This window comes from Cantharellus anzutake (assembly GCF_015039405.1).
Source record: "Cantharellus anzutake strain C23 chromosome Unknown EI90scaffold_187, whole genome shotgun sequence".
Taxonomy (NCBI): Eukaryota; Fungi; Basidiomycota; class Agaricomycetes; order Cantharellales; family Hydnaceae; genus Cantharellus; species Cantharellus anzutake.
The window spans coordinates 1-27,322 of NW_024067137.1; the positions used below are offsets into that span (position 1 = coordinate 1).

The 27,322-nt window shown below is 51.3% G+C and overlaps 7 protein-coding genes across 7 annotated transcripts; 4 read left to right on the forward strand and 3 right to left on the reverse strand.

Moving 5' to 3' along the window:
- Window positions 1–1,054: 1,054 nt before the first annotated feature.
- EI90DRAFT_3004587 (transcription initiation factor IID, 31kD subunit-domain-containing protein) lies at window positions 1,055–1,986 on the forward strand (the record flags this gene model as incomplete). Its single annotated transcript, XM_039056367.1, has 3 exons — window positions 1,055–1,219; window positions 1,273–1,412; window positions 1,481–1,986. Coding segments are annotated over exons 1-3 (771 nt in total), but the record flags the coding sequence as incomplete, so codon positions are not given.
- Window positions 1,987–2,549: 563 nt separating this feature from the next.
- Window positions 2,550–4,543, reverse strand: EI90DRAFT_3022989 (uncharacterized protein; the record flags this gene model as incomplete). The annotated part of the gene is made up of 3 exons (XM_039057839.1): window positions 2,550–3,007; window positions 3,067–4,194; window positions 4,303–4,543. The coding sequence occupies 3 exons, from the start codon at window positions 4,541–4,543 to the stop codon at window positions 2,550–2,552; spliced, it is 1,827 nt and encodes a 608-aa protein (XP_038908032.1).
- A 3,198-nt stretch (window positions 4,544–7,741) lies between these two features.
- Window positions 7,742–9,672, forward strand: EI90DRAFT_3093497 (uncharacterized protein). Its single transcript, XM_039062477.1, has 2 exons — window positions 7,742–8,088; window positions 8,139–9,672. The coding sequence occupies exons 1-2, from the start codon at window positions 7,998–8,000 to the stop codon at window positions 9,608–9,610; spliced, it is 1,563 nt and encodes a 520-aa protein (XP_038908033.1). The 5' UTR covers window positions 7,742–7,997; the 3' UTR covers window positions 9,611–9,672.
- A 242-nt stretch (window positions 9,673–9,914) lies between these two features.
- EI90DRAFT_3147811 (thiamine diphosphate-binding protein) lies at window positions 9,915–11,244 on the reverse strand (the record flags this gene model as incomplete). The annotated part of the gene is made up of 7 exons (XM_039065554.1): window positions 9,915–10,001; window positions 10,065–10,200; window positions 10,248–10,546; window positions 10,600–10,809; window positions 10,870–10,903; window positions 10,962–11,077; window positions 11,137–11,244. 7 exons carry the CDS (start codon window positions 11,242–11,244, stop codon window positions 9,915–9,917), a joined length of 990 nt encoding a protein of 329 aa, XP_038908034.1.
- A 1,570-nt stretch (window positions 11,245–12,814) lies between these two features.
- On the reverse strand, window positions 12,815–13,505 carry EI90DRAFT_3093504 (uncharacterized protein). The gene is made up of 3 exons (XM_039062478.1): window positions 13,099–13,505; window positions 12,961–13,046; window positions 12,815–12,911 (listed from the first exon to the last, which is right to left on the reverse strand). Exon 1 carries the CDS (start codon window positions 13,354–13,356, stop codon window positions 13,132–13,134), a length of 225 nt encoding a protein of 74 aa, XP_038908035.1. The 5' UTR covers window positions 13,357–13,505; the 3' UTR covers window positions 12,815–12,911; window positions 12,961–13,046; window positions 13,099–13,131.
- A 1,059-nt stretch (window positions 13,506–14,564) lies between these two features.
- Window positions 14,565–16,701, forward strand: EI90DRAFT_3022993 (uncharacterized protein; the record flags this gene model as incomplete). Its single annotated transcript, XM_039057840.1, has 16 exons — window positions 14,565–14,623; window positions 14,729–14,821; window positions 14,890–14,910; window positions 14,964–15,035; window positions 15,091–15,118; window positions 15,194–15,245; window positions 15,312–15,343; window positions 15,395–15,419; window positions 15,475–15,486; window positions 15,559–15,574; window positions 15,627–15,699; window positions 15,753–15,823; window positions 15,882–15,941; window positions 16,009–16,093; window positions 16,147–16,237; window positions 16,466–16,701. The coding sequence occupies 16 exons, from the start codon at window positions 14,565–14,567 to the stop codon at window positions 16,699–16,701; spliced, it is 1,026 nt and encodes a 341-aa protein (XP_038908036.1).
- A 505-nt stretch (window positions 16,702–17,206) lies between these two features.
- EI90DRAFT_3004590 (uncharacterized protein) lies at window positions 17,207–19,196 on the forward strand. The gene is made up of 6 exons (XM_039056368.1): window positions 17,207–17,329; window positions 17,380–17,467; window positions 17,524–17,966; window positions 18,015–18,413; window positions 18,461–18,575; window positions 18,629–19,196. Exons 1-6 carry the CDS (start codon window positions 17,299–17,301, stop codon window positions 18,855–18,857), a joined length of 1,305 nt encoding a protein of 434 aa, XP_038908037.1. The 5' UTR covers window positions 17,207–17,298; the 3' UTR covers window positions 18,858–19,196.
- The last annotated feature ends 8,126 nt before the right edge of the window (window positions 19,197–27,322 follow it).

The following is a 27,322-nucleotide window of genomic DNA, read 5'->3' on the forward strand; positions in this document are numbered from 1 at the left end:
TGTACTGAATGTCAGCAACGCACAATATAAGCAGTCATCGACTTACAGAGCGGAATTTCTCATTGAGCATAAGAGGAGCGAAGAAGCAGTTTGCTATCAAAGCAAACTATGGATGGTTTGAACGCTGACGTGACTCAAGCAAAGATATCACTCACCGCCCCGAGGGGTGCAACGATGGAAGCACTGTTCGAGAAGCTCATCATTAGTAGATGAAGGAACACCACTGATGTGAGGTGCAGAAGAGACGCACGGTGCATAGGCATACGAAAGGAAATTACCAAAACTCTCCTATATTCATCAAAATGAAGCCAAGCCACCTTTAAAGGGGTCCTGAGATAAGCATCGATGCCCAACATCAAGCACTAACCACTCACCATAATCTAGACCTAAGATAAGCCGTCTCGGTGCGTCCACTATGGCTATACTCTGCATTCGCGTCCCAAGAACCTCATCATCAAAATCATCTATATCCTCTCCTTCCTTTCTTCCTCATGTACGCTCACATCGTCTAAGAAAGCACGATTTTCGTCCTCGCGAGGCATTCATCTCTGTCGGCGACTCCTACAGCTCGAGGATTAGACTCTGCGATGCCTTCAACGCCGACTGTGACGGGGTAGAAAATACCTCCAGACCTGATATGAAACGGGAGGAAATGGCAGCACCATAACGCGCTAAAGATAGTCGATTTCGAGTCTTCAGAGGTGTGGTATCTAGAGGAGGCCGTGGTGCAGATGGCCCACCGAAGGGTCGCATTCGGCCGAACAATCCTTTACGCGACGACTTTGTTGGTGCGGATGGTTTTGGTGGCGGCCTCGTGGGCTTTGAGAATGGAAGACCAGTTGACTGTTCCTCTATCCTTTTATGTGCCAATTTCTGCGTATTGAGTGCGAGTGAAATGACAATGTTACCAGAGATGGCGACAGCAATTCCTATGAGCGAGGCGATCTGCGTAGAATAGCCTTCCATGCCAGGTCCTGCCTCACGGACGGAGGACGTCATGTGTGACCCCGCTCTTGATATGTGCGTACTTCGTGTGTGAAGCACCCGAACAGTGGTCACGTGGGGGTGGCACTCCCGTTGACACTCGCTCGGATGTCAGCTGTTGGACATGAAACCTTGCCCAGAGATGCTCGTTTGATAGCTTTATTACTAGCATCTTCTCCTTCAATAACGGATGCCCAGCCGGGAGTTCTGACACAACTTCTTGAATTTGCCCATCGTGAGGAGATTGTTTACCAGGAGTTTTGCATCCTGCCTCATACACCACCATAGGGTACACTGCCCAGGTACTTGGAGATGCTTTGGTCTACGCAGACCACGCCGGAAGGCCGGGGTCTGTGCAGATGGATGATGTTACTCTTGCTGTTCAGTCAAGAGTAGGCTGGGAGTTCGGTGGACGCGTTCCAAAGGAGGTGAAGGACCAGCGATTGCTTTCTTTGTTTGGTTTCCCGTTTCATGGGATTCTCACCGCTTTTTACAGCACATTCTTTCACTTGCTGCCAAAACCAATGCTGAGCCTCTTCCCCAAATATCAGAAACCTATGGTGTCCGCCTTCCGCCCTCAAAGTACTGCCTTACGGCGGTAGATTTCGATCTTGTCCCGAATAAGCCTCCTCCTCAAGATTCCTCAGCATACCAGGAGGAGGAAGAGGAAGAAGAAGAGGAGGATTATAATATGGATGAGGACCCACGGCCTGACGGCCTGTTAGCCCTCGAAACTGGCGCTACTGGAGCCTCATCCGATACTCTTGGCCTGTCCACCGGTATACGTATGGAAGGTGAAGAAGAGAACGAAGAAGGTGCTGTTGTGGAGGAAGGTGGAAGTGATGATGACTCGGGCGAAGGTGGAGACGGGTTATTCGATGACGACGGAGAGGATGACGAAGAGGATATGCAAATGGTGGACATTCAAACACTTATCACCCCAGGCATCGTACCTACTGCTGGAACCTCATTTTCGGCGACAAACGGGGCACCGCAAGCGGGCGACAAGAGGAAATTGAATGAAGATGACGAGTATGACTGAGCCGTTGCACTCTGTAGAAGCTGGAAACCTGCCTATGCACTCTGCTGCCTTTATTTTCCTCTATCATTATTTTCGGTCCCGTGTATAGTTGTGTATTTTTCCTTCTGATGCCGTCGTTATTTGACGCGTTGCCCGTGGTATATTGGCATAACGAAATGCACACGCAAGCAATTTGAGTCCCAGAATAATAAGACAACACTGAACGCGCAGGCTCATGCCCCTCTAATACATATCCGAAGATGAAAGGCAAAGCATCCAAGATAAAGTGATGAAAGTTCGGGCTCCAAAGAGACAATTGCAGCAAATGCTGCCAAAGATAGTTGGAACAAAGCCCGTAAGAGGGATGGACTACAGAGAAAGGGTCAAGAAATAATATTTAGTATGAAGGGCCATCAACGGGAATACAATGATGGGAATGATGAAGCCAAATAATGGTGACAGGGTAAAAACGCAGCAGGAGCACCGGATCAATTCTGAATGAGAACACAACAAGGGATGAAATTTGCCCTTCCCCTGGGCTCAGTTATGACGAGACAAGCTCTTCCATACGTGATTCTCGTGTGCCCCTCTCCGGGGTTCGTTCACCCGAGACAGTGGTCCCTCTCGACGATGAGCTCTCCAACGCACCACATGGTCCCGAGCTCCCTTCCTCATCATTCACATTCTGTCCACCCCTTTCCTTACTTCCGCGGGCCTGTGGTGAGCCCCCAGGTGGCGGGAGATCAGCAAGGGGTGCGTGATCATCTGTTAAAGCCGTATCTGTCTGTGATGCACATTGTGGCTCAGCCGAAGAAGGTGGATTAGATGAGGATGATGTGAAATGTGACGGATTAATTATGTCTATCGGGAGGGAATGCAGGAGATCATTGTTCGGCGGCTGGTATGGTTTCCCAGTGAGTTGGGCAATTTCGCGACGGGCAGCCACAAGTTCGGCTTGGCTATGTTCATACGCCCGCTTCAATTGACCTATGTATTCCACCGCTGTGATTGGGGGGATAAACGTTAGTCCCGCAAAAGAATAACACGAGAAGGAGACGAACATTTCGTTAGGATCTCCCATTTGGAGGCTTTCATTGTCCTGTCCTCAGGTAATTGATCCCTCAATTCATCGAACAGCTCCTTCATCTCTTTCCTTCGTTTGCGCTCCGCCAACTTGTGACTCACCCGCAACTCGGGACTTCTCGAATAAGGGGATTCACCATATTTCGTCCCGTTACTCCCATTTGATGGTAGATTTATGTTCGTAACGGCAGCGTGTTCGTGGAATGGCCCACGGGAAAGGGCATTCGACGTATTAGGACTCACTCTTCCGTGACCGTCAATGAGAGGGGAGACAGGTGATCGAGAGTTCGATTGTTTGAATCGAGCGCCATCACGCCCGTTTTTGGATATAAGGATGTCAGAAACAGACATGCGGCGCTCGGAGTGTTCCGGAGGCGCATGTAATTGACGGTGTCCGCCATTTGCTGCCTGATCGGTATTTTGGGAAGAAAGAAGGTTAAGCGGTGGAAGGGAAGGAATCCCTTGTCGTTGGTGGCTGCTTGGTGAAGCTTTTGGTGCAGCGTTCTCTTCAGCGACTGACTCGAAGGTGGGGAGCGACCGATTGTGATGAATCGATGGTAAATGATTAGACTCCACGTCCGGGATGGGTGGTTGAAGTGCTGCAGGCGATCGCCAAGAGTGACTAGGATTTGGTCCACCGGAATCTTGCGGAAAAAGGGAGGCACTCGTACTTTGGCTACCGAAAGATGCGTCGCTGTAAAAACTAGCTGTCGAGTCCCTTCGAGTTGCCCAGGAACTTATCGATAATGGGCCACCAGGTCCCGAAGACCTCGACGAATCAAGCGAATGAATGGAATGCACAGAATGCCTTCGCTGATCGTACAAGCTCAGCTGCGATATCCGCACATCAAATGTTGACCCCCTCCGCTTAGCAGGAGGAAGGGTATGGTCCTGCTCGCCATCATACGCCATCGGTGGAATGAAAGCGTGATGGTGGGAGGGACCATTACTGGATGAAGACGACGACTCCTCGGCAAGACTGTATTGGGGGCCAGGGAGCGGGGAAATGGCGGAGCGGTCGTGTGACATCTTACGTTTCAGGCCCGAGTAGGGAGATGAAGGTTGTAATAAGGATGATGACAAGGGTGTCGTAAATGTTGATGGCCCTGGGAGAAGAGGAGCCGAATATGTGTGTTGTGGCAAAGGGAGTGATGGACGTCTCGAAGAAGCGAAGGGCAACGGGGAATGACGTTCTGAGGGCGGAGGAAACGTACCCAATGAACGTCTTGCTGTGTGAGTTGGCCCCCGGGACTCCTCAATTTCATCCTCTATAGGCGGTGGTAAATCTCGCCCATTAGACCGTCCAGGAAGCCTGTTCTCCGAACGATAACCGAGAGGTCCTCCAAGTGAGGAGGGGCGATAGTTTCGACTGTGCCCGTCCAGACCAATGCTCTCTTGCGCGTGATCATGGGTGGTAGGGGCAAGGGGGTCGTCGATATCGCCTTTTGCTTCCATAGGAGCTACAGAGATATTGGAACGATAGAAAATGGCGGCGTTCTAGCCAAGAGTACGTTACTGAAGTGGCGATTGCAGTTCCCAGACACACTCAGGACACTGAACGTAGTGTATGAAGAGACTAACAATCTGGACCACCAATGCCAAGCGGGGGCTTCAAAAGAGACGAAAGGTGCTTTAATAGTTGAAATTGGGCCTATTTTAACCGTTGGCAGGATGGCGGAGAGGTTGAGAGGACATGAGCGAGAGAACGAATTCCATTTGCAAATATCAGGGAGAATGAAACCACGCACGTGCTTTTGTGGGAGAATCTGGATCTGGATCTCCCTCGTCTATCGCCACGTTGTTTTAATCCCCTTTAGACTGTCTCCGTTCTCGGGCGCAGACCAGCTCGAAGGTTGTTAGAGGCTGGGAAGATTGGTCCTGACTTCGCGACTTCGCAGAATCGCCATCTTCCAGTGATATTGTTCGCACACAGCTCCCTGGCAACAGCTGCGCTTGACACATCAAAAAGTACTCGCCCCGGGTTAACTTTACCGCACACGTCCGTCGCTTCGAAACCATCTGTGACTGCACAAAACAATCTTGCGCGGTTATGCGTATGCCTCCCGGAAGTGCCCACTATCTCAACCTGCCACGCTGAGGATTTTCCCGCCGGCAATCGTCTTTTCTGTCTTGTTTGCCGCAATATTCCCCTAGGTCCCTGGTTCTCGGGTCGCGATTTCAAGGAAGCGGGATTCTAAAGGTTACCGCCCAACTTGCCAAAATTGGTATGCGTGTTGTAACCAAGCTGATGCATTCATGCCATGAACTCTGATGATTAGTGATCACGAAAATCACGGAAGTAAACGTGGTCTTTGGACTACTTTCCAGGATTTACGAATTCAAATTGTCTGATGGCCCACCACGTCGATCCTTCGCATACAGGAATAATTTCAGTCATTCCTCCGTTGACAACTACACTTGCCCTGACGTCGACCGACTTTCAGAAACCCTTCGGGTTCGGGTCGCTCTGACCTCGGTCGATCGCGGTTGATTATTCCATTAAACTCCACATCGCAGAGTAGGCCTCGCTTTCTCTTAGCAAGAGCGACTTCTTCTGGGTTCTGCTCCTGTCTCTTTGAGACACATTGATGGAAGTGATCATGCGATGAATCCAATTCATATAGTCCAATTCGGCGACCTAGGCTGCTGCGCAAGATGCCAGCCTCTGTCAGGCGATGCCTCGTGATTTTAAGGAAGTATTTCGCAGCCCCCAGCCGGGTGAGGCACCCCCAAACAGTCCAGTCTTGTAGCACGTTCCTTGAGTTTTAGTGAGGCGAATCACGGCTCTACTTACACACGGTGCATGAGACGTCGAAAGCGTCGTGCATTTCACTTAACGGGTGGGATTTTCCCATCCCAGACCGATACTTCCTATATCTTTGGAGAACAGCTATCTGACCATCTGGTTGATTTTTGATATCTTCCACTTTCGACCAGCCCCCTCATGCTTTGGAGGTGCGAGATCTCTCTCCCTTGTCTTTGATGGCCGATCCTTAATTAGTGGGGCCCTTGTTTCAACATTTGCTCCAATATCAGCAAAAGTCTCCAGGATCTTCGAAAGGGTAGCAAAAAGAAATTACCATCGCCTACGTAAAACTACTGGTTTCGCGACAACCCCATCGGGGCCTGGAACTCCGCACGGTATTGTAAACCACTGCTCTGACCCTGAACAGCGGAGCTGTACCCGGTCCCTTGTCCCGACATCTTCGCTGCGCCCACCAACGAGAAGGCTCCGCTCCCCCCGAAAGGCAACCCTGTGATGCACATGGTTTACTGGCTGTTCATGCTAGAATGTTCCTGGACTTATCTTTCAGGGACTATTGCCCCTAACCTCGCTTCTCGCAGATTTCTGGGTCATCCCTGCCATCCTTACTGATAGGCGATGTAAACTACCAGTAGAGCAAGCTCCTCTTTAACTCATCCTGCTTCACTGTGCCCTCAATCAATGCTTTGTCCCTGGACGATACACCCCGCACGTGCGGTTTCGCCACCGTCGATACCCTGCCCGCCCACGCCCTGTGCTAAGGGAACGTGCATGACCGCTGACATGGGACTTGAGGAATCTGGGGCAGTTGTTTCCCCTTTGGGGTTGAGACGAAGATGGATGACTTGTTCGCCCAAGCGCGAGCCAGAATTGTTGAGCAAGTTCCCCAAGAATCCCAAGCGATCAGGGGAAAAGATCGAGGACGCATGGTGCAATATCACTCGTGGCCGTGGCGCGTTGACCGAAAAAGCTACACACGAGGCAAAACTATGCCACTTGAGGGTGAATCGCGACTAAATAATCCATGTTTTTCTCTTTCTTTTTCCCCCATTTTTTTCGACATAAACGCCACGTAGAATCGAGGGTCCCGACCCTCAAAAGTGGATCGCACATCAGTCCAAAATCATTCAACTCTGGGTAGCAGGTGCATTCATCCGCCGTATCAGCTTATCACAGACGCGAGCAGACTAGCATGAACCGAACGGGACGAATTTGGACCAGGAATCTCTAAGGGTAGATAAGCTAAGATTGGTCTAGTTATCACCAAACTGGGCCCTTAACCACTCCCTATGGTACGGCAGGATCTGTTCGGCACAGCAACAGGGGAGTTGTTGGGTTAATACACCCCATCTTCAGGACACAATGAATATAGAACTCGGCCAATTCCGTTACGACACAGCTGAGGTGTGACTAACAAGCCCTCCCAGGCGATCAAAGGCAAATGAGATCAGAGGGACCGGGGAAAGGAAGATGAACAAGGGGATTGAACAATAATGATGTTAGCCCCCCAGCTTGGTCCCCATACGATTGTGCGGTCATCCCTCGGCATGTCGTAGCGGATACGTGAGGATCGTCATTAATGCTGGTAGGGCGTACTGAGTTGTTGCAGTCGGGTTCATGTATGTGATCGATCCTCGGGATTTGTGTCGTTGTCGTTGTTGTTGTTGTATTTTGTTACCCCGCGGCCCCGCGTTGATATGTGGCAGTGTGGCTATCACTGCAACTGAATGTGCATGAGGAGATCGTCAATCTATGGTAAGGGTGACTGGTTAGTGTGGTCAGGGCGAAGGAGTCCTCTGGTTTGTGGTGTCGGGGTGATTTGTGCCGCCAAGCATGTTGTGGGTTGGCAGATGTTAGTATTTATTTGTATCGAGGAGTCTTCATCGAATGTCGAAGCTGAACTGCAGCATTCAACCATTGCACTAGCCACTATCTCCGAACGTGCAAACGTGCGCCCCTGAGCCTTGGCATCAGTTGGTGTTTGATATTTGCCGTCGAAATCCCGTGACTGTGGTAGGACTTGGTCCTGCCTTTGTTCTCGCTTTGGTCTCACATAAATCGCCACTGGTCTTTTCAATCAAGTTGCAAGTACTGTTCGTCGTTGGTAACCCGTGTCTGTACCCCCTCCCCCTCGTCACCTTGGCCATGCCTTCCCAAAAACGTACACGCGAAGACTCCGGCGACCAGCTGGACAGTGAGGTTGTGCAGCATCGCCCAGAAATCCATGCCAACAAGAGTGTGTGCTAACTTTCTCCACTTCCCTCCTTTGCTTGACACTTCCACCAGCGAATAAGGTCTCTACTCTCACTCAAGAGTTCAAAACAGAAGTCGAGTCAATGCCAAGAATCTGGTTGATAGATGATGAAGATATCAACACCCAAACAAGCCGTTTCTCGCGTTCCTCATCTCCATCCCCCATTCCATACGAGCCCAGTCTTCCTCTCCGCAGCTCCGACCCATCCACATCCAGTCATTTGGATGCGACATATCATCCAATCCCATTGAATCTCTTTTGTGATACCATCTTTGGTCCTTGGATGCAGTGTACCAAAGACGGAGTCCGTCATGTGCCTGCTCGGCGCGAATTTTACGGAGATTACGACTTCGAAGCTGGATTCTGTCCACCCCAGCCATATTTAGACGCGTATAAGAAGTACAATGCCTCTTTTGACTCAAGGGAAGGAGCGTCGAATCGTAGAGTGTTACTTGCCAATTTGCTCAACTCTATGTTGGACGAAACTTCTCCTTCGCTTCGGTGTCATACAGAGCCCACAAAAGGCAAAACGGATGAATGGCCGGAGACGATTATGGGTTTCCGTTATCAAGACGTACGTCCCATTGAGGAGTTATCTGCATTGCACCACATTGTAGTTGCAGTAGACGTTCAGTCGATGCCGGATGATGCTGATGACCTTGACGATGACGAAGAGTATGACTATGAGTATGAGTATGACGAGGAAAGTGATGATGACAATTGTAGGATTTATCCTCCCTATCCGCTGCCAGGGGAGTTTGCAGCAGAGCATGCGCTTCCTCGCTATGCTTCTCGACTTCGATCTTATGCATCAGCCATCTCCCGTTCAGGATGCAGGCGCCATGTCCTCGGCATCCTCGTTAGAGGTGCCTGGCTCTCCTTATACGCCTTTGATCCCAGTGGGGGCGTCTATACCCCATTCATGAGTCTTGTCAGCGAGTCCAACACAATCATTAATGTTCTTCAACGTCTTGCAGCATCAGACCCTGTAAGACTTGGAATGGACCCCACCTTTATTTCGGACAAATTGCCTTCCCATACTGCGTTCGGGACCCTTGCGGGACGTTCGATCATGATCGGGGGCCATCGAGTAACGCTTACAAACTCAATTTATGCGGAAGGAGGGTCAAATAGCTGGGGTGCCACTATTTTCGAAGCCAAGTGCCAATCCGATACAATTATCGACCTAGCGGGGCGTCAGCGCAATTTCAGGTGTGGTCCCTTACCCGACAAGGCGCTAGTCAAGATTCATTGGAAAAAGACAACGTTCGATGAACCCTACGCTCCCATCGGAAAGATGCTGACGTATTTACCGGGCGCAACCAATGCTGAGGTTAGGGTCACAGAACTACGGTGCCGACTGTCGGATGGGATTCGAAAAGAGTTGCGCTTGGGATTTTTTGAAGATTACTGGGATATGGAGCAATGGGTCGAATTCATAGCTCCAAACAGCTCAGCCGTCAACTTCGAAGAATTCAAAGCCACCTTCCTCAAGTGCCAGTAATTTGTTGCAATCAGGCTGTTCTGTATGAGTTTTGGCGCTTGTATATTTAGGTCGTATTTATGCTACATATGTTGAATGGGTGTCAACACTTTTGCTACATAAGCATCCAGTGCTACTTACCATTACCCCTCAACCTTGAAATGGTTTGAATTTTCAATGCTGCTTGCGTTTCAGCTAGGTCAGTGGCACAAGATGGTGATTGCAATACAATGTGAGCCCAAAGGAATTCACGCTTATATTAGTTGAAGTGATGTCGTGACATGCTTAACTTAACGAAGTGTACGCGACGGGAAACAGAAAGTGTCTAGTTGGTGCGGTAGAGAGCGCGTTTTGCTACCTTAGCGATAAGAGGAGCATCCGGGAAGGCAAGGGCTTCAAGGCCCGTAGCGTACTAAAAAGTTATGCCAATGAGCATGCCGACCGCGTGCTCTAGGGAATAATCAAGTGGACGCACTGGAGTAGGGACATCAGCACCTGTGACGCGCTCAACTGGAGCATCTAAGTAGTCGAAAGCTTCTGATTCGACTATTTGAGCGCAAATCTCGCTGCCGACACCGAAGGCGGGGAAGCCACCCTCGACTGTGATAAGCCTAAAGGTGGTTGAGGAGCTGTCAATGAGGTTCTCGGGCAGACGCACCTGTTGGTCTTTTTAACGGACTTGATAATCGTCTCGATATCTAGTGGTCTGATACTCCTCAGGTTGACAACCTCGGCTTTAATGCCCTCCGCCTCTAATTGCTTCGCAGCATCCAAGCTTCGCGATACCATTAGGCTGTGGGCTACAATAGTGACGTCATTGCCCTCCTTTTCGATCTTGGCCTTGCCGATTGGTAGAAGGAATTCATCCGACATAGCTTCTGCAGACATTGGGAATGCAATTCCATACATCATTTCGTTTTCAAGGAAGACGACAGGGTTAGGGTCACGGATAGCGGACTAGAAAGCGCATGGTCAACATAAAAGTCGGTAAAGAAAGCCACGATGCGCACCTTTAACAATCCTTTGCAATCTTCTGCACTCCATGGGCTGACCACCTTCAACCCCGGTATTGAGCCATACCACGCAGCGTAATCCTGGGAATGTTGAGCGCCGACACCAGCGGCAGCCCCATTGGGACCTCTGAAGACAACGGGGCAAGGGACGTTCCCACCAGACATGTAATATGTCTTGGCACCGGAATTAACAATATGGTCAATTGCCTATGCCCAAACGTCTGTAAGCCTCAATCCTATGCAATCTTCTTATTATTATTCGCTTGCCTGCATAGCGAAGTTGAATGTCATGAACTCGCAACTAATTGACCGGTTCAAATAGGCTCAGGAATATTAGTGCAAGATGAGGTGTCACTGACATTGGGCGAAGACCTGCCAGTGCAGAACCAACTGCTAGACCAGCGAACCCCATCTCAGTGATAGGTGTATCGACAACCCGTTTTTCCCCGAACTTGTCAAGTAGCCCTTTGGTGACCTAGTTAAGCATAAGGCTCATATGAAACCGATGACAGTTTCGGCAACAAAAAGGCTGACCTTGTATGCGCCATTGTACCTAGCGACTTCCTCCCCCAAAACGAACACCGTCTCGTCACGAAGCATTTCCTCCTCCATCGCCGTGTTCAATGCGTCACGAACTGTCATCTTGGCATGACAATTCCAAAAAAATCGTAAACAATGAAACAAGTTTTCAGAGCACATGCGGAAACCAAAAACTCACCTCGCTGGCACCACTGCTTGCCAGTCGACTCTGCTGCTGCCAAGAAGCAGCTATCGATGGAAAAGTCTTCCTTGAAAGAGGGGAAAATGACCGTGTCAACGCTGGGGCAACCCATCCAAAGGCCCTTATTGTTGAGGCCATAGCGGAGTAAGCGATGGGTGGGCGTTAATTGGGGAGAGCGGGAATTTTGAGGTTGGGGGAAAGAAAATCTGCATCCGGACATCCGTGGGAATCGCCAATTCGTTGCTCCTTTACATCCAAGTCCATCGTGTGAAGCCTTCCCAGTCGATCTTCAGCTCGTCTGCTGGATGTTTATTGTTGGATGACAAGCCATGACGACGTTACGGTTACGCGTATCATATTTTGATATTAAGCTTTTTATCTTCTATGTGCTAGCTGTTTCACCACCTCACTATGCTATAGTACTTTTAATTTTTTTATTCCCTTATTGGTTATGTCTGATGTCTTTTCTGCCTAGTAGCTACTGATACCGCGTCTGCGGTTATTGCTATCCATCGATCTGTTTTTCCCTCTTCTCCATCTCGAGCGTCACCGCTGAGTACCACTATATCTTAGCCTCTAGCTCTATGAAGCGTGCGAATGTTTGCCCTAAACTGGGATTCTTTGGTGGAACCTCCAGCAGCTTACGCGGGCTTGAAGGCGTGGAACCTTTGAAAAGTGCTTCCTTCACACTTCAGAGGCGCTATATTTCTCTTTGAGGCCTCCGCATTGGCACCTGACTCGGAGCAACTCTAGAAGGACCGAAGACGTCAATATTAACTTACGTGCTCCTCGATCTGCAGGGATCTACGCGTTCGGGTTATACGATACGACGCGAGGGCAAGCAATGAATGAGCAATTGTTTTCCAACAGCTTCTACGGTTTCATTCTTAGACAAAGGATGCAGCAGCCCGGAGGTTGAAAGGCTGGCTACTCGTCTTCCTGGCTAGTAGCGACAGCAGCTTCATCAGGCAGCTTGGCGAACGGTTCCCGGTGATCTTGAACGAGCAACTGGCTCCGGCCGGCCGGGCTCGGCCACTACAATTAGTGAGAGTAAAACTTATTAATATGCTGCACGTTTCACCTAGTTTCGAGCTCTTCGTCGTCCCCGCGCGTGGTACCGAAAATCTTCACGAAGCCAGCCAACTTTTCCGGAGATAGTACTTTCGGAATTCTTTTGAAGGAATCGTTGCCCTCTTCCTGAACGAGTACCGGCGGGACAATCATAAACGTCCGAAGGTAGAGGTCCAAGACGATGGTCAGTTGAATCATGAGGGCCAGGCTGATAGTGGCGAAACCCACAGCACCCTTTAGATCCAGGATAGATCATGTGGGTTCAAGGCACAGGGCGTGGCACAACCGAAGCTCAGATCGTCTCAGGGCCCTTCATGTACGCCATTCGCGAGTCCGCGAGTTGCTTCAGGTATAGGACGTGGTTCATTTGACGGTGAGCCTCCGAAGCCCTCAAATCGCGAAGTGTATTAAGCAAGAACTCAGACTCAACTTATGGGGGAGCGAGGTGGGCCAGATTAGTCGAAGCATTACAACAGCAACCTCCTAACCGCAATGTGTATTATATGCAAACTCCTGGGTAGGAGTCTGTATTATATGCCCTTTCGAGTTTGCTGATTGAGTAGCAGATCTTTCGAAGATCCGCAATGTTTAAAGAGCGTTGGTGTCAAATTGACTTCAGTGTCTTCGGCCAAGGAAAATGTACCCCACGTCGGTGAGCCCGATACTGATGATAAAACTCATAATAGTCCAACGGGTATCTCCAGCTAGTTCCCATAACTTCGAGTTGCGGACTTCCTTCAGTACAGGGCAAAGATCACGGCTAGCTGAGAATCTTGAAATTGTTTGATGCACAAGGCCATCGCATTCTGAAGTCTTCGTCCCAGTAGGAAGCATGCAGCGGTACATTGAGTTCTGCGCGCGATGATCGGACTAACCATACCACTATTAACTCTTGAAAGTGAAAGGGTTCTTGAGGATGGCCATCGCGGATCATCGAAGTCATCCGACGGGAATCTGAGCATGATTTGCGATATTAGTAGCTAGCTTTCAGAATCCACGAACGAGTTTCAGCCCCCGAAACGCAATCAGCATGTTCCTCCAGCCATACTGCGCATCACAACCTCAGCAAGGGATCTCCTGGTCAATATCACTCAGAGAGCAGACACAATAATGTTGTGGTACTGTGGGCTCTAGGGATGCTGTGGTTCGGTTCGCGAATGGGTCATAAATGCAAACCCGACACTCACACTCTAATATCAATATTCTTTCACTGGCACACCCCCTAGCACCTGCATAGGAGTTCCTTGCTCAGCCAGGTGTGGGGCCCTAGTATAGGGTACCCATTCTGCGCTACTAAGCCGACCCAACAGCGCATTTTCAATAAGGGGCATCTTGCCACACGCATCATGACATAAGCCGTGCTTGGGGCCCAAGTGTGCTCGGGGGCCCCCAGATGACAGAATACAAATTCCTCACAAGCGAGAGCTTCGAGTCACAGCCTGCATCATAGCACGTGGTGGAAAGGGGCCCCTTGTTGGTTGAGTGGGCTTAGCAGCGCAGAATTATATTAGGACCCCAAACGAATGACAGTGTAAAGTCGAATGAAAACGAAATGTACTAGGCGTCGAAGTTAGGTTCAGGACGGAAATGAAATGAGGAGAGCTAAACTATGGAAAATAAGAATGAAACGGAGTTCATACCCCGTGAAGCGGATCCGCAAGCCAATCGGACTGAACGACATAACACCCCGGCCCACCGTGTCACGTCAGGTGGCGCCAATATATGTTGAACATTGTGGTGTGTTAGTCGCACCATGCATCTCCGGGCTGTGCTCCCCTTCACCCAGTTCTTCACGCGCGAATCCTGGGTGGTACCGGCTTCTGTGGAGGAGTTCCGCTACACAACATTCAGCCTTCCTCTGTCTACTGGGACCGACCCTATCTCTAAGTAGTGCAACAAGTTCCAAATCACTGTGCCACTGTGTCCCCCTTGTTAGTGGGAAGCTGCAAGCTCTAATCTTTACGCTGCAATTCATCCAGTACTGGCAACTATGATCGCCGAACACGCGCGGTGTGATCAGCAGAAGCAACGTATAGAATTGGGGTGTGCATTTAGCACCATCCCAAATTAAGACAAGGCATGAGGACGCATATAACGCTTGGCAAGTCTTCGCAGTCAGCGTGGCATCTTCATTGCCTATTTCTCAGGTCGCCTCGCCAAACAGATGGGTATGTCTGTTCTCGAAAATCTCCAAGGCGGTTACCTTTGTGGGCTCGTTCTTGACACCATGTGCGTTACCGACAACATCATCGTGAACGACAGCATTTTCGCTTTTCCACTAGTGCTGTATTTACGTACTTATTCCGATCACTCCATGATCTTTCTCTGCGTTAGACTCCTTGGTGCAATCACCGTTCAGGTCTTCCTCTATTACCATAGGTTCCCCAAGGATCATATCTCTTTGAAATTTACCGTCGGATTCTTGTGGTGAGTGCTGACTGATTGAGTGATTTTCTCAATGCGCGGTGTACGGGTGATTGACGTTTCGTTTGGAGGTTCATCCAGACATTTCAAGTGTAAGTCAAAAAGCCTCATCGGAGATACGTTCCAAGGACCATCCCCTCTCCAGGATGGCTTCGACAGCCGCAGCGTACAGAGTACACGTTCGCCACTTCGGGGTTCGGCGGACAACTACAGTATGGTATGCTCCCCCACAAACGCATTAGAGTGCTGGCGTAACACTACTCACACAACAGGAATGATACCTTCCATCAGATATCTATCGTAAGACCATAATCTCACTTAGCCCTGGATCGAGTTTGCCTGTGGTGGTCACGCACCCACTATAATTCCCATTAGATTATCTGTTCCACTATTGTGCAATTTTACTTCGGCTTCCGTCTCTATCGATGTAAGTTGATCTCTCCTCTTCGTCCATGGACTCCTGTTATTCACTCTGACTCTGAATTTCGCCCAGTTAGTGGATCCATCTGGCTACCGATGCCGGTCGTACGTAGTCACCTGTTCTTCATATGAATATTTATAGATCCTCATTGACAGGTCCTCTTGACTCTGGGGCAATTTGGTGAGTGGACCTGTGTGGTCACCTTTTAAAGTGTCTGATGCATACCTTAACATAGGAACTGGACTCGGTAAGCGGCCGCGCAAATTGTAGAATCAAGAGGCTTCTGAGATTCTCCGTGTTCTGCTCTCACTATACACAGCGATCTGGATCAAAGGGTATGTTGAGCTTTTTCAAATAGTGACGGATTCTCAATGATCTCATTTTCAGAAATATCACCCACGGTCTTGAAAGCCTTGTCCGACCCGTTCGCCACGTCGAGATAGCTTGGCTAACACTGGAGGTACGTCCGCTCTATAAGCTGACCGAAGAATTTCCATCATGTGAAATTTGTAGGTACTGGCGGACCTCGTGATTGCCTTTGCTATGTCATATTTCCTCCTGAACCGCCGCACAGGATTTCGGCAGTGAGCAAGTTCATCTCTGGGTTGACGGAAGCAAGGTCTGAAGGCAAACTTCCCACAGGACGGATACGGTGCTACGAAAGTTAACAGTATATGCCATCAACACTGGCCTCCTGACTAGGTACGATTTGTTGACTTGTTTGGGAAGTAGCTTCCTGACTCAGCCCTCCTTTATTTCTATCACCCAGCGTTCTGGCATTGGCGGTCATGTTTTCTGTACAGCTGCTTCCAGCTCTTATGATGCACCAAGTGGCCCTGACGCCTTATCTCCGGGTAGTTTGTATTCTATGGATTCCACTTCGTCCACATGATTTCCATCGTAGTAGGTTATATTTGCATTCCAGCACGGAGACCTAGCTTTACAGTGCAATATGCTTAGCCGCTTGGAAGTGTCTATACCGCCTCCTTTTTGGCAAAGTATGTGTATTCCACCATGGGAAATGTGCATGGCCCGTGGCAATGCGAAACTCCCAGCAAACTGACAGTCTGCTTCACGTACTAGTCTACATTCGCGCTCGAGACTTCGGAGAGAACTTCATATCGCAGAAAACGGGATTTCAATACACCTATCTCGCCTGCCTGTCAAGGTCACAGAAATGTGTCTACAGTCCACTCCGTCACAGCTGATGCAACCTTTTTCACTAGATACGCAACCAGATAAGCGCGGCCGCTTAGTGTGTGGAGGTGGTGTTAGCCAGAGGCAATGGAATGCACGGCAACGAGTATTATCAGTGGAACATACATGGCATAACAGGGTTGTGCTAAGGGATATTAAGGTCCACGGACTGAGGCGGTGGCTCATCCAACAGGAGGGGTGTTATCTGGACAAAGACCATGCCCTGTCAGTAGATGCGAGATCCATCTATCGCAAGCACAGATAGAGCGGAGCGCCAATGAGTGATTCAACATGTATCATTGAGCCCAGTGATTTGATGAATATGGATTAAGTCATAGGAGAGTTTTCGGCGTTAGAAGTGATCATAGGTGGTCCAACCAATCCGCCTATATTTTCTTTGCTGTGGGCAACCGAATTACTTAAGCGGGGGATTGGCATCGAATTTCATCGTCGTATATATGCGTTAAGTGACTTCAATTTTTCCCTGTTTGGAGAAACAATTCGTTCTCTTATTCCCTGTCGCGTATGTACAGCGATAAGACACTAAGGCACAATACGTCTCCTCTGAATTTGTATCGGAGACGCTATCAAAAAACTTAAAAAAGCGGGCGCTTGCCCCATCGTGTCACGGGGCCGTTCATCCCTGCTTAAGACTTCACTCCTGTAAATCGAGGTCTCATCCACCTATTGACACTCAACTCCTCTGCTGCTTTTCAAACATTTTTCACCCGTGTCATTACAGTACGGCATACTTTAAAATGAATAAGTACATCCATCAGGTGACTTCTAAGCTCTGTCATCGATCTTGAGACCCTCACAGCAGCTGAAGCGCTTACTCGACGGCACACTTTAAGTGCACCTCATGTGCGACGATCAAGCCCAGACACTCCCAAGTCGAGACTCCTTTCATTTGTCGTGGTGCCAACCTAACTTGGACATGTAGGGCCTAAACGGTTCGATCGGGGAAAAATTTGCGCCAAATGCAATTCTGTTACAGGAAACCTCGTGGTTCGACATTCCGTCTACTGCAAGTAGGTGTTGTCACAGCGCTGTAGCGCTTAGTTTCAGGTTCATTTCAGATGTCTAGGGCTTGCCTTGTGTCCACTGTATCCCTAAAAGTCAGGCGGGATCTAGATCGTGCTCTGGAAGGATTTACCTCAGGATCAGGAAGGGGAAATGTTTTAATCGGGTATTCTGGTGGCGCCGGTTCATCGATGCTGGCAGACATAGTGAGACGCGAGTATATAGACACGTCACTCTCCCTCGTTCAGCCAATGAAGCGCCAGGGTTCCAAAAAGCCACCGAGTTGGCGGTCCTCTGTTTGGAATAATGCGTATATCGCTTACGTGGATCTCTCTGCTGCGCTGGGAGGGAAGGCAGGCCTCAGTTCAATCATGGAACTAGCGAAGCATTATCCTCAATACACGTTGGTCAGTCTGCATGTTCAAGATGCGTTCGATCCGGCGTGGTGGCACCGTGTAACAGGCCAAGAACTGAGTGCTCTCTTACACCCTAGATTTGAAGATGAAAGTGAGTCATCAGCTATGTTCATATGCCATGGCTCAATCCGTCTCTCAGCAATACTAGGGTGGGATTCGGTGCCGTTTCCCACGCCGGATGCCGCGCTGAAGGCATTCCTTGATGCCTTACCCTCATCATCTTCAACCGTCATGGCGCTTCGACACCTTCTTCGTGTGTTGCTCCTTTACACGGCCAAGTCATTGGCATGTAGCCATGTCCTGTTGGGAGACTCGATCATTTCCCTATCTACCTCATTGCTGTCTAGCATTGCCTCCGGCAGTGGTCATGTGTTGCGCCATGAACAAACCGAACAATGGGGAGACATCCACATCCTTCGGCCGATTGCTGGCCTCACTACTAAGGAATGTGCAGCTTGGGTTCATTGGAACAGGATACCTCTACTGCATGGCATTCATGGTCTCAATGGGGACAGTAGTATTCAGAAACTCTCGGCTGGTATGCATATCTGCCACTATATCTGTGGATCGGGATCTAAGTTATAGACTTTTTACATGATCTCGAGAGAGATTTCCCTTCAACCTTGTTTACTATTGTTAAAACCTGCAATAAGGTTGAATCCCTATCCATACCCCTATCACCCTGCATATTTTGTCTAAGGTTTGGACCAATGTTTGTGTTCATGATTCATTAACCCAATTATGCATTCAAAGGCCCAGACCTGCAGGCGTGGGAACATGGAGGTCACATACAGCAATCAGGTCAAGGAAACAATGTATATTGGTGCCTGAAGAAGGTGATTTAAATTTGTGCCCTGCTTGCCAAAGAGCCATGCTTGGTTTGGGGCAGAGAGGGGATGTGGCAATAGATTGGATCCCATTTCCGGTATGGGTGAATTTCAATCAGTCATACCCCCAAGTGCAGGGGCAACATGACAAGTAGATGTCCATCATGAGGCCTGTATATGGCCATGTAAGGAATGGACAGGGAAGGGATGATGCATGCACTGCTTTTATTCTTTATTCTATAATAATCTTCAGACTAAACAATGTATAACAACTGTATATACATATATAGTGTCTGGGGTTGGGAAAAGGGATTCCTTGCTCTTCTCCCCCCCTGTGTCAGGGATCAGCAATGACCCTGGACCCTATGCTGGCTGCGCATATGCGTGTGGGAAGTATGCCGGCAATTCCCGTCTACTCCGCTTACCTAAGCCCTGGTGGCCCAGATCATCTCCGGCATTGTTCTGGAACATTCTATGATCATGTGATTCTATCGGCAATCCATTTGGTTTCCTTATTGCCGGACTCTACATGTATATAGCTGACCCTAAGATGGGGACACTCCTTTCCCCTGGCTTTAATCACAACTAGGTTATCGGAGCAACCTGCACAAGCACGCACGTCCCCTGACACCCTGTTGAATACTAGCTCCATACAGTCTAGCTTCTCAACAGTCTGAGGATTGAGGAGTCACCAAGGCCAGCACAACTGGCCTTATGGTCCAAGAGTCTTCTAATCAGTGTGTTCAGAGGGAAGATATTCTACCTTACTAGTACTGGTGATTGCTATTAGAAATGTTAGTGATTTATGCTAGCTGTTAGAGATGGGTACTGTCATATCCATCTCCCACCACCACCTTCCATCACCTCCAGCCATCCCAGATTGCCTCTGCTCTGCCATTCCCAACCTCGGAGCCCCTGAATCCTGTAATCTCCCCTGACTTCCCCAATGGTCACCACTCCCCCATTTCAATATTTTACTTACACCTCCCTAAGTATGGAACCCCAAAGGCCTCCGGACAGCTCTGATGTCCACAAGTGCACCTGTCATGACTGACAAATCCTGGGGCTCCATCAGCGGTGAATCAATGCTGATAGGTGAATCTGCTGACCTGAAACCCAATCTAACCAGCCCTCAATCCAATGTCTGGTCCTGTTCCCTGGTTCTTTAGTTAGGATGGGGAAGTGTACTAGTAAAATTATTGTAATTATAGTACCTGTTAGAACTGGGCAAGGGCGGATGATTCCAGAGGGGAACCGGAGACTTAGCAAGGAGGGACCTTGGCCTCAGCAACTCAAGCGGAGCGCTGTGCCATTGCTGTTTGTCCATTTGGTCCTTAATTTCATAGGAGGCGAGCAGGAAGTCTCTAGGGGGCATTTCAGGTTGATTTTAGACTAAGGCCTAAAACGAGTATGTACAAGCACCGATATATATATGGAGGGGGCGAAAGCACAAGGAAACAAAGGGGGTCTGAATCGGAATGAAGGTGTCTGAACAGGAACAAAGGGAAGACAGAAGTGGAGTGGTACCTGTCAGGGATCGGCCCCTGACCCCGCTGTCAGGGCACCCAACCACACCCCAGAACCACCTTCCCAGACTTCCCCCACTTCCCAGACCTCCCCATCCCTACATATCTCTCACAACTTCAGCCCGCATGTGAGCCCACGGGAAAAATCACGTGGGTCAAGGCGAGCAACTCGCCTTAACCCACGTGACACCTTTTCCGAGTCGCGGGAACATGCTCGGCTTCTACCCGGAGTCACGTTATGAACTGTACAGTACACTTCCTTTTTATAGTAGCCAAGTGGGGAATAGGGAAACTTACCCTTCTTCTCAACTCAATCCCTGCTTAGGCAAGTTGTAGTTACCCTCTGTAATACATGACAACTCAATCCCTGCTTAGAGCTGAGGACAGGGTCTAGCGCCCAACCACCCAGAACATCGCACACACCTAGGCCTGAGGTCGGGCTGTCCCTGATCGAGGACCGAGCCCTGACAGCAGAAGAAGGGTTCAACCTACTTCTATCCCCCCCGATGTCGCTGGAAGATCAGATAGCGGAGCTGACCCGCCAGCTCCAAGATCTCCAGGCCCAACTGGCCACCCAGACCAGACCCACAGCCCCAGCCCCGGCCCCTACACCCACTCCGGCTCATAAGCCACCCAAAGTAGCCACCCCTACCCCCTTCTCTGGGTCACAAGATGACATAGACTGCTTCAAGGCAGAGTGTGGACTCTACATGAGCATGCGCCATGCCGAGTTTCCGGACGAACACAGCCAAGTCCTGTTTGTCCTGTCATACATGAAAGGAGGGACTGCCGGACTGTGGGCCACCCAACACATCAACACCCTCCTTGCCCCAGGAGCCCCAGCCATTTCCTTTGATGACTTTGCGGCGGAACTCGATTCTATGTTTGCAGACCCAAACCGACAAGCCACAGCCTGTCAAAAGCTTGCCTCACTCCGACAAGGGAATGAGTCGGTAGACAAACTGATCCAGCAGTTTGAGCTGCACGGCCCAGTGTCACGAATGGGAGATGTTGCTCTTGTGGACCGATTTGAGCACGCCCTTCACCCACGCCTTCGTGAAAACATCTATCGCCTCCGGCCCATGCCCATGACATGGGCAGAATGGAAGTGTGAAGCCTCCCTCCTCGACAATCAGTGGCGACGATTCCAAGCCACCCAAGCTCAAGCCCGCCCCCTGGCTGTCAAGCCATCCCCATTTCACTCCCAACCTCCTCCCGGGCCCGTTCCCCCTCCCGCTGCACCCACACCCTCAGCCCCAGCCCCGAAAGTCAGCCCCCAACCCATGGACCTGGACCGCATCCACCCCCCCAGGACCGAGCAGAGGCGCATTGGACCCTGCTATAACTGCAATCGGCTAGGGCACATAGCCCGAGACTGCCTGAGGCCGAGACCCTATCAGGCCCGGGCCACATTACAAGGGGAGGCCCCTAGGGAGATGACCCGCCTGGCCCCGGAAGACCTCCAGGCGATCGCAGACCTGCTAAAGGACCGCCCCCTCACCCAGGAGCTGGACCGTGCAGAGGAGGAAGCGGGGGAGGAGAGACCTGCTGAGGATTTTCAGGAGGACGACCAGTGAGGGATGTGCCCCAGTCGTCCCCCAGCATCACTGTACCTGCATGTAGATACCATGGCAATTCCAGGACTACAGCGCAACCTAAGTTACACTGAGTGATCGCTAAGAAAAAAAGAGCCACACCCACAAAACCCCGCAGAGAGAACCCACAATGCGCCTCGGCTGAGGTTGCTGTTCCCCCACCCGCGATCTACGTACTATCCAAACGCCCTTCTCGCTCCCTTAACCTTCTGGTGAAGCTGACTGCAACCACCTCTCTCGCCTCAGTGACCACCTCCGCCCTCCTAGACTCAGGGGCCACAGGGATGTTTGTCAGTCGTGAATTCGTCCGGAAGCATGGCCTGGAGACTACCCCCCTACCCCAACCAATCCCGGTCCACAATGTGGATGGCACCCCAAATGAGAATGGATCCATCACGGAGGAGGTGGATGCACTCCTTACGTTTGGTCAACACACGGAGCGAGCTTGCTTTGCAGTGACCAACTTGGGGCGCCAGTCAGTCATTATTGGTCACTCGTGGTTGACACACCACAACCCGGAAGTGGACTGGGCCCGACAAAAGGTCATCATGACCCGCTGCCCACCTGCCTGCCAAAGGCTCAGGGTGGCGCCAATAGCTCTGAAGGAGCCTGACCTCACAGTAGAACCCAGGGATGGACTGTACGCAGCCGTGATTCCCCCAGGATGGGGACACGACCTGAGGGCGACCACCACCCCATCGCAGCGGATGGCCCAAAGAGCGCAGGACCCCACCCCAGGGGAAAAGCCTCTCGAGGAGATGGTGCCCGAGTGCTACCGAGACTTCAGGGACGTCTTCTCAAAAGAGGCCTTTGACCAACTACCACTCCAGAAACCTTGGGACCACGCCATTGACCTCATCCCCGAGGCTAAGCTGCCACAAGGAAAGACCTTCCCACTGTCCCCTGCAGAACAAGGAGAGCTCGATGACTTCCTCAGGGAGAACTTGGCAAATGGGCGGATCCACCCATCCAAATCCCCCATGGGGGCCCCAGTGTTCTTCGTGAAGAAGAAGGACGGCTCCTTAAGGCTGGTCCAGGACTATCGAAAGCTGAATGAGATCACCGTCAAGAACTCCTACCCCCTCCCCCTAGTTTCCGACATCCTCACCCGCCTCCGGGATGCCAAGTGGTTCTCAGCCCTCGACCTCCGGTGGGGGTTCAACAACGTCCGCATCAAGGAGGGAGACGAGTGGAAGGCGGCCTTTGCAACCAACCGAGGGTTGTTTGAGCCAATGGTGATGTTCTTCGGACTGTGCAACTCCCCGGCCACCTTCCAGACCATGATGAATGACATCCTCAGGGATTTCATAGACCGAGGGGTCATCATCTGCTACATGGACGACATCCTGGTGTTCACACCCACCCTGGAGGAGCACCGGAAGGTCGTCTGGGAGGTCCTATCCACACTGAGGGGCCGGAAGCTGTTCCTCAAACCGGAGAAATGCAAGTTTGAGCAGCAGAAGATCAACTACCTGGGCCTTGTCATCTCGGAGAACCACGTTGCCATGGACCCAGTGAAGGTTCAGGGAGTGACTGACTGGCCAGCACCCACGAAGGTCAAAGAGGTCCAGTCTTTCCTGGGGTTTGTCAACTTCTACTGCCGCTTCATCCAGGACTTCTCCGAGAAGGCCCGGCCCCTTCACACACTCACCCGGAAGTCGAAGCAGTGGACCTGGGGGAGAAAGGAACAGGAAGCATTTGACGGGCTGAAGGAGGCTGTCACCTCAGCACCGGTCCTCACCTTCCCATCGGACTCAGGTCAGTTCCGACTGGAGTGTGATGCCTCCAACTTCGCAACAGGGGCGGTACTCTCCCAGCTCCAGACAGATGGGGAATTCCACCCGGTGGTGTTCATGTCAAAGGGCTTCTCAGATGCAGAGAGGAACTACGAAATCTATGACAAGGAGATGCTTGCCATAGTCCGAGCCCTGGAAGAGTGGCGCCATTTCCTTGAAGGCACCCCTGAGAGGTTCGACATATACACCGACCACAGAAACCTCTCCTACTTCCGCTCAGCCCAGAGGCTAAACCGGCGTCAGGCATGGTGGTCCCTCTACCTCTCCCGCTTCCACTTCCTGCTAGTCCATAAACCAGGGAAACTCATGGGGAAGCCCGATGCCCTCTCACATCGGCCGGACCACCCGAAAGGGAAGGACGACAACACGGACATGACCCTCCTACACCCGGGCTGGTTTGAAGTCAGAGCTATGGAGGGGGTCACAGTGGAGGGAGAAGAGGCAGACATCCTGGACAGGATACGCAGGGGGAAGGAGCATGACGAGGGAGTGGTAAAGGCAATGAGAGAGCTGGAAAGGGGGACCCTACACTCAGATGAATGGGAGAAGGAAGGGGAACTGATCCTCCACCGGGGCCGGGTGTATGTCCCGAAAGACCCACAGCTCCGCCATGACCTGGTACAACTCCACCATGACTCGGTGGCAACAGGCCACCCTGGGCGGTGGAAGACTGTGGAGCTCATTGTCAGGGACGCGTCCGGGGTGGAGGGGGCCCGGCTGTAGCGCCTGACGGAGGGACCCTCTCGGGGGACGAAGCGGGCGCGCGTACTGACGGGCCCGATCTGGGACTGTAGTCCCTGGCCACTTAGACTGAAGTGGAAAACGTGAATTGTTATTAAAAGGAAGAACTACACTACTTACCTGAAGTGGAAAACGTGAGAAGAAGGTTACTTCTTCAGTTCCCACTTCAGGTACATTTATGTACATGCGGCTTGGGTCACATGACGGGTGCCATGTCATCTACGGAGAGGGCCGCAGCCATCCGGGTATCCCCACGGGGGATCCCGAGGGCGTCCGCTGCGGGTGCGCATGCTGGGCGTAGCGGGAAGTCGTCCGGGGTGTCCGAGCCGGACGGGTCAACAGTACAATGATACAAGGGAAGGTGGTCCGTGTAAATAGAAAGAATAAACAGAAAGGGAGAGTGAAATAAAGGAGAAAGAGGAAAGAGGGAAGAGGGAGGAAGGGGAGGAAGGGGAAGAGGGAGGAAGGATGGGTAGCGGGGAGTGGGTGAGCGGGTGAGCGGGTGAGGTGGGCCCAGGTGGGCCCGGGTGGAACCGGGTCAGGCAGGTGTGCCCTGACACTCGTCTCCCGAAACTACTGGTGGCCCCGGATGGCACAGTATGTTGCACAGTACGTCTCAGGGTGCGACACCTGCAACAGAGTGAAGACATTCCCATCTCGGAAAGTCAGGAAGCTCATCCCGAACAAGGTCCCCACCCGCAGGTGGCAGGTGATTTCAGTAGACACCATTGGAGAACTCCCAGACTCCAAGGGGTACAACGCAATCCTGGTAGTGGTAGACCGACTTTCAAAGCGCATTCATGCAATCCCCACAGTCACTACGGTAGACTCAGCAGGCATGGCCCAGCTCTTCCTCGAACACATCTGGAGGCATCATGGCCTCCCAGAGGAAGTGCTCAGCGACCGAGGCAGCGCATTTGTCTCCTGCTTCTCCAGGGAGCTAGCAGACCTCTTAGGGATCAAGCTCACCCCTTCAACAGCCTACCACCCACAGACTGATGGCCAGACGGAGTGTGTCAACCAGGAAATAGAAACCTACCTCCGGGTGTTCGTCAACCACAGGCAAGACGACTGGGCTGACTGGCTGCCGCTTGCCGAGTTCGCCTATAACAACCGCATCCACTCTTCCACCCACCGCACCCCCTTTGAGCTTGACTCCGGGCAACACCCACGCATGGGGACCGAACCGACCCGCATGTCTGAAGTCGAAGGGGCTAATGACTTTGCCTCTCAGATGATGAAGATGCAAGAGGAGGCAAAGGCAACACTAGAGCACGCAGCAGAAGAGATGGCACGGTACTATGACAGGAACCGGAAGGCAGCACCAGTCTACCAAGTTGGGGACAAAGTCTGGCTCAACACTCAAAACTACACGACAGACCGACCAACCAAGAAGCTTGACCACAGATGGATCGGCCCCTTCCAGATCGTCAAGGTGGTATCCCCAGCAGCAGTAAAGCTACAGCTTACAGCCCGTCAAAGAGGAATTCACCCGGTAGTCTCGGTCTCAAACACCCGCCCCTACGCCCCAGACAGAATCTCCGAATGCCATGCAGACCCGCTCCCTGGCCCGGACATCATGAATGGAGAAGAGGAGTATGAAGTGGAGAAAATCCTGGATTCCAGGTACCGGTATGGACAGCTCTGGTACTTCGTCAAATTCTCTGGCTGGCCAAACTCAGAAAATGAATGGCTCCCCAGAGAGAACCTGGAGAACTCCCCAGACCTCCTGAAAGAATTCCACCAGGCCCACCCGGAAGCCCCCAGACCAAGGAGGATAAAGGAAACCCCCCTGTTACGGGGATGGGGGAAATTCCCCATTCCTCGATCCGTTCTTATAGTGGGATGAGTGAGGTCATATCTGGTCTGTACCATAACAGGATATGTAATTGATGAGTGATCCCAGTCTTGCCTGGGGGTGGATGATCGAATTCCCATCGATCGCGATTGGTGATGTAGTGAGCTATTAAGGGATTGATGGTAGGTAGTCGGAGATGCCAGGACGGACGGGTCAGCCACGGGTACTTGGCGCTCCTCAATGGAGCATACCGTGTGCGAGGTCGCAACTTGTGAGATGGGTGAGAACTTCATATAGTTGCCATCGGGTACTTGGCGTTCGCAGTGCGAACGTACCGGTAGCGGGCTGATGTCATAAGCGTGCAATGAGGATTGACTAGTAGGGCCTTCGGTGACTTGGCGTCCCAAAGGGAACGTGCTGTTGGCGGGGAAACATGATGACTGGCGAAGGAGGGAACAGATGGTGGATGGGCGGCGACTTGGCGTTCGCGTAGCGAACATGCCGGCATCACGGGAAGGTGGGCCTCAAAGTATTCACGATCTCCATGATCGTGAGGTGACGTCGTATGTTGAGTACTGGGGGGAGAGCGGAGTGATGAAGACCCATAGGGTACAGATTCAATAGGACGATACACCTGTCGAGAGTCTTCGACTCTCGACCTCGAGTTCTCACGGCGAGGGCCGTTAGAGGACTCGATATAACCAGACTTATAAGACATATTGAGAGTTGTACAGTCACATGGGTTCAGTTGAGTCACAGGGAGGGTTGTTACAGAAGACGGTACATGAGACAGTTGTAGAGCAGTTGTTAGTTAGCGGGAACCGCCTTCGGCGGTTTCCGTACAAGACGTGTGACTATCTACAAATGGTAAGGTCGCGGGAAATCCCGCAAAACACAAACAACCTTGGCCAGCACCAAAACCCCAATGGGGAAAGCTTTGCACGAGGGGGGGGAAAGGGGTAGAACAGGTAAGGAGGATAGGGTATCGGGATAGAGGACGGAAGGGAGAAAGAGGGGAGGAGCGATAGAGAGGGGAAGTCTTTGACCATGCAACGGATATGGTCGTTGGAGACTCTGTATCCGTAACATCGCCCCCCAGTCTCCTAACGACCATGATGCGGTCCCCGAGGGGCGTATCTCTGCGGGTTGTCTCTCCAGGGCGAC

Excerpts from the sequence above, each read along its gene's own strand:
- EI90DRAFT_3093497 (XM_039062477.1), top strand. The coding sequence starts at position 7,998 with ATGCCTTCCCAAAAACGTACACGCGAAGACTCCGGCGACCAGCTGGAC. Across the intron at positions 8,089-8,138 it reads AGAAATCCATGCCAACAAGA|CGAATAAGGTCTCTACTCTC; the intron begins GTGTGTGCTAAC and ends CACTTCCACCAG.
- EI90DRAFT_3093504 (XM_039062478.1), bottom strand. The coding sequence starts at position 13,356 with ATGCTCAGATTCCCGTCGGATGACTTCGATGATCCGCGATGGCCATCC.
- EI90DRAFT_3004590 (XM_039056368.1), top strand. The coding sequence starts at position 17,299 with ATGTGCGACGATCAAGCCCAGACACTCCCAA. Across the intron at positions 17,330-17,379 it reads TCAAGCCCAGACACTCCCAA|GGCCTAAACGGTTCGATCGG; the intron begins GTCGAGACTCCT and ends TTGGACATGTAG. Across the intron at positions 17,967-18,014 it reads CCCTAGATTTGAAGATGAAA|CAATACTAGGGTGGGATTCG; the intron begins GTGAGTCATCAG and ends TCCGTCTCTCAG.